The 5,089-nt window shown below is 34.7% G+C and overlaps 1 protein-coding gene across 2 annotated transcripts; it reads right to left on the bottom strand.

Annotated features, from left to right (window-relative positions):
- On the bottom strand, positions 1 to 4,582 carry LOC107624708 (uncharacterized calcium-binding protein At1g02270). 2 transcript variants are annotated; one of them, XM_016327153.2, is made up of 11 exons: positions 4,249 to 4,582; positions 3,828 to 4,061; positions 3,644 to 3,748; positions 3,360 to 3,465; positions 2,943 to 3,163; positions 2,790 to 2,866; positions 2,604 to 2,697; positions 2,392 to 2,517; positions 1,639 to 1,749; positions 1,444 to 1,551; positions 1 to 661 (listed from the first exon to the last, which is right to left on the bottom strand). In XM_016327153.2, the coding sequence occupies exons 1-11, from the start codon at positions 4,249 to 4,251 to the stop codon at positions 419 to 421; spliced, it is 1,428 nt and encodes a 475-aa protein (XP_016182639.1). In that variant the 5' UTR covers positions 4,252 to 4,582; the 3' UTR covers positions 1 to 418. The 2 variants fall into 2 exon arrangements, with proteins under 2 accessions (XP_016182639.1, XP_016182638.1); XM_016327152.2 differs by having other exon boundaries at positions 2,392 to 2,520.

The raw sequence follows: 5,089 nt of genomic DNA on the forward strand, positions 1-5,089 counted from the left end.
TTACCATCAACAACTCAATAAAATATCAATGCTTGTAGGTTTTTGTTTTTTTCTTACAAAAAATTGAGACTAATAATTTGAATGGGATGAACTAATGAAAATGATGTTTGGGGTAATAGTAACTTAGAAGGGTAAATTAGAGAAAAGAAAGGCATGCCTAGAGATTCCTTTCTTACAATTCTTACAATGCAAAAATTTTCACCCTATTGCCAGAAAAATTTGGCCAGGACTTACCAAAATTTGATTACAAATTTTTCCTACCTTTCTTTTTTTCTTTTGACTCCACAACAGAGAAATAATTTTTCTTAGGACTATACACTATAATATACTTCCACAACCTAAAAAGTCAAAAAAGAAAAAAGGAAAAGAAAAGTCTAACAAAAGCTTATACTGATATTATAAAGTATGGAGTAACTAGCTATAGTTTTTGTGATCCATAGCATCTCATCTTTGCTGGTGAAAACACAGCAGTGAGCCTAGCATGATCTGAAAGAGAATACTCTTCTGGCCAATGTCCTCTCTCGACTTCTCGAGGGAACAACATCGCTGTCTTCACCTTAAAGCCGATGGTTTCGTGCTCATTCGTCGCATTCACATCCTCCATGCAACCATTGAAGCTTTCCAATACAGGTTCTGGACATGTAGAGTTCCAAATCTTTTGCTGCAAAAGTCAGATATCACAGTTTTATTAACATATGGAATATGTTAGGTTTTGGTATTACTATGTGGATCTTTAAAGTGAAATTAGAGATTGGATGAAGGCATCAACTTCGGCTTAAGGTTGCGGATGAACGAAGACATGCATAACCGAAACAAAGATGAACATAGACACGAGGAAGCGAAACGAGGAGGACCGGATACTATGTAAGAAATAGTGTTCAAGGTGGATATCACAACTATGAAAGTATGTTAACATCCATAGAATCAATCTAACATCAAACTAAATCACATAAATCTCTACAATATTAAACTAAACCAATCAAATATATACTGAACAGGGACGGCAATTTGAGCCGACTGATCTGCACGCCCAGAACGAGGCAGGTTTTTCAACCATTTACTGGATTTTGGAGCATATACCGACAATACCTGACAATAATTGTTTGGATATGGGACAGGTATGGGTAGTGGTCGCCCTGCCCCGTACTCATCCCAAACATATACACAAATGAATGTTTTAGATAGATTATCGGATTTGATAAATTTAAACTTTTTTAACATTGCTTAGAATTTGTAGGGGGATAACTTTAACTATATTTGGAACTTACATGATATTTTTAGTACTGTGTTTCATTTTCATAAATCATAAGTCAGAGATTATATTTCAGACAGGAAAGATCACGTTTGAAGCGAAGCAAAGACAGATATGAGTTTGGATTTGGGGCGATAAAGAAAACACCTGCAGGTAATGGGACATGTAATTAATGTAGATATGTGAAATACCTTGAATTCCTCTAAGTCGATGACCCCATTTCCATCAACATCTGCTTGATTCCATAGATCTTGGAACTGCTGAATGCATAAGCCATTAGGCACATCAACTAATTTTACCTGGAAAACAGTTGCAACATATAAATGATTAAGTTCACTGCCTCATATCTCTGTCATTATCATATATTAGCAGATTGTGAAGTATACCTGCCGCAGTGCCTCATGGAAACTAAGATATGTCACAGCATCGGCACAATTGTCTCCCTTCAGAAATGTAAATGCACTGTCTTCAGACAGCGAAGCTTTTCGTAGCTGGTACTGAAATCAAATCCCCAAAGGAAAAAGGTCATATTCAGAGCCACAAGGATAATGCACATGAGCATATATGGTTTCATTAATTTTTTACAACAATGGGAGTCCTATGAATATGAATCTTTGACAAATCAAAAGGATAATATAATATAAGTCTGTCAGATATGTTGGAGAGGGGTGTTTGTTTCATCTCTAGGAAAAAGTAATTTTTTTATTTCTCACAGTATCCCCGACTCGACAAGCTTAAGGACTAATCTGCCAATGGATTGTTGCATACACAAGGCGGGATTCAAACCCCACACTTGCCTAAGCAGACGAGTGAAGTAGTCACTCAACCAACCCATGTTGGTTCGGAAAAAGTAACTTTTAAACTAAAATCTTCTATATAATTAAAAAGCTGGAAACCAATTTTTCTGAAAAGCTACTACTTTTCAGCTTCTACAAAACAAAAGCTGAGAAATGTTGTTTTGTTCTTTTCAAATCCTAATTGTTCAAAACAATTTATCCAAATATGTGAACATTGATTTTTTGTTTTCAATGAAGTAAGTAATTTCTGACAAGATAAGCCGGAACAAACGCACCGCTTAAGTCTCTAAGTTCATCAGCAAATTTTACAAATCAACCTATAAGCAGCATAGTATTACTCACCTTGAGTATGCTAAAAACAGCTTCAGCCCAACTTGTCTTCAAAGGTTTCCGTGGTTGGTTTGGATTGCAAAGCCAAATGAAGTCGACACCGCAGATATTTCCTCTATGATTTCGGTGACTAACCCACTGCTGGATTAACAAGACAATAAAGAAACATGAAAACGAAAATCTAAAAGAAAGCTTTAGAATTTATGAACTAGTAAGATATTAACCTTGTGGGAATCTGCATAACAGTCATATGATGAAACAAACCCTTGTGACCTAAGAAACTTGTATACATGCCCTTTCTTACTTCCATTCCAGTCACTGCATTAGATTGAACATTGAAGTTCACACTATTAGGAAACCTGATTCTGTTAAGCATACCAACATTGCAGCAAAATCGACAATAAACTCACCCGCAGAGTATAATAGGCATCGGTTTCAGCCTGTTTTCTTTTTGAAACAATTCCACATGCTGCAAAATTTGGTGAACCTACAAAGACAGTGAAAGCTAAGATAATATTGAAAACAAAATTCATATATGAATAAGAAGAAAAACGTGGACATACCTGATGCAATCTCACTATACATAGACTCGAATCGTGAGGAAATAACAGGTGTGTGTTCACAATAAGAAACTCTTGGTAAAGACTTCCCATTTGGTTTTGCGAAACAGGGGCAATAGACTGAACGTGTAACAACTGAGCAACACGATCACCGAAATCATTTAAAAACAACTCCCGATAATTCACAACATGTAAATATTTTGTGTGTATAGCAGTAAGAAGACCTGCATAAAGTATAGTAGATATGAGTTTTCAGCTACAGAGTAACAAATTTACTTGGAGAAACTTATAATTTAGATTATGACAAAAATCGGAAAACCTCGAATGCATAGAACATCGGTACTTAGTACTAACTACTACAATAGCAATCCAAATATCTAAGCAAGATGGAGCATGAATTTCATTTTCACACACACTTACCATCTCCCCGGTTGTTGGTTCGAGCAAGCTTGAAGAGATGGTAACCAGCATCCCCTAGTTTCTCCTCATACATGTGAACAAGTTCTTCATTTCCAACCCAAAATTCCTACAAATGAAACAAGGATCATAAGTCACACACACAACACTCAAGGATATCTAAATTATTGGATTAAGCCTAAAACCACAAAATTGACCAGAAATCACATCTTGACTCAAACATATACTAATACTACTCATACTTAAAATTCCTACACTTTCTACCAAGAAAAGAGAGAAATTGCTACCTGAAGGCACATTATGGAAGATGATTCAGCAAGCAAGGAATTCAGAATACTTTCATTCCTGGACAACCAGGAGTACCTGAACTCACTTTCCCTGAGGCTTTGGTTCTGTTCAAAAACACACGAATTAAGACACAAGTGATTGCATAAATGTTAAAAACTAAGGGAAAATAGCACAAGACCTGACCTTTGGATCAATCCTTTTGTAAATAGGAGCCAAGATATTGAAAGTGGTGAATGAAACACATGAAGGACCCCTTTCCACCTCCACCATTGATGATGAACAACACTCACTGTCACTGTTATTACTAACAATGGAAAGATCTCCATCACTGTTATCACCACCGCTCATAACATTATAAGAAGAACCCTTCCCTTTTCTCAAGTTGAGCTTAGCAACACTAGAACCTGCAGCTACTACCTGAAATTCCAAGCATAAACCAACATCAAAATCCCCTTCTTTTGTTTTCTCCAAATCCATAACAAAACCACCCCAAAATCAAATTTGAGCTGAAAACAAAACTTGTTTAAGTTTTGAACATCAAAACTAAGACCCAAATGAGCAAAAAACCTAACTTTTTTAGGTACAAAAGCGAGAAATCACTTACCATTTTCAAAATCCTAGCCACTGTCCAAAAGGGGTACTAAGAAAAGAAGGTTCTGGAAAAACTAGAAGCAAAGTTTTGTGCTTTCTGTAGGAAGCTGAAATGGGTCACTAATAATAGCAGCGTTTGAATAAATGAAGCTTTGAAAAGCAAATATAATTGAAGCTCCTTTTTAAGGCTTCTTTTGTCGTTAACGTTGTTCCATTCGTTGTATGAGTAGTATATATAGAGAAAGAGAGAGCTTTTGTTCTGGATTCGTTGTTAGATGACTGTTTATGGAAGAGAGAGAGAGAGAGAGAGAGAGAGAGAGAGAGAGAGAGGTGCGATGCTGTTTCTGTGAAATTGGAATCTTATTTTTATTCTTTTTCTTTTATTTTGTTTTCTAATTTTGTTTTCATTTTTTTTTTATTATCATTGAAGGACACTTTATGAAGCAACTAGCATTACTGCATTATCAGCAAGGCAACTGGGCAACACGCCTATGCAAATAGACATTTATTTATTTATTTATTTAATTTTGATCTATGGTATATCTATGACTAATAATTTTGTTATGTCATTCATTATATTGTGCATTATTATATTATGGAGAAATAATTAAATATGTAGTTTTATGAATGGTATTGGTTGACTCAACTAGTGTATCTTTTTTTTTTTTTAATTTACAATAATTCATAGATACCGTAACTCTAAATTAATTAGCCTTCCCACTAAGGTAAGTTTTAGAATAATCATTTAAATTAGTCCCTAAATTTGAATATTTTTAGTTTTTAATAAATTTTTATTTTTTTAGTAGTTTTCAAAAAAAATTATTGGATATATTGGTTTATTTATTATTTTTAAT

The sequence above is a fragment of the Arachis ipaensis genome, chromosome B02 (genome assembly GCF_000816755.2).
Source record: "Arachis ipaensis cultivar K30076 chromosome B02, Araip1.1, whole genome shotgun sequence".
NCBI lineage: Eukaryota > Viridiplantae > Streptophyta > Magnoliopsida > Fabales > Fabaceae > Arachis > Arachis ipaensis.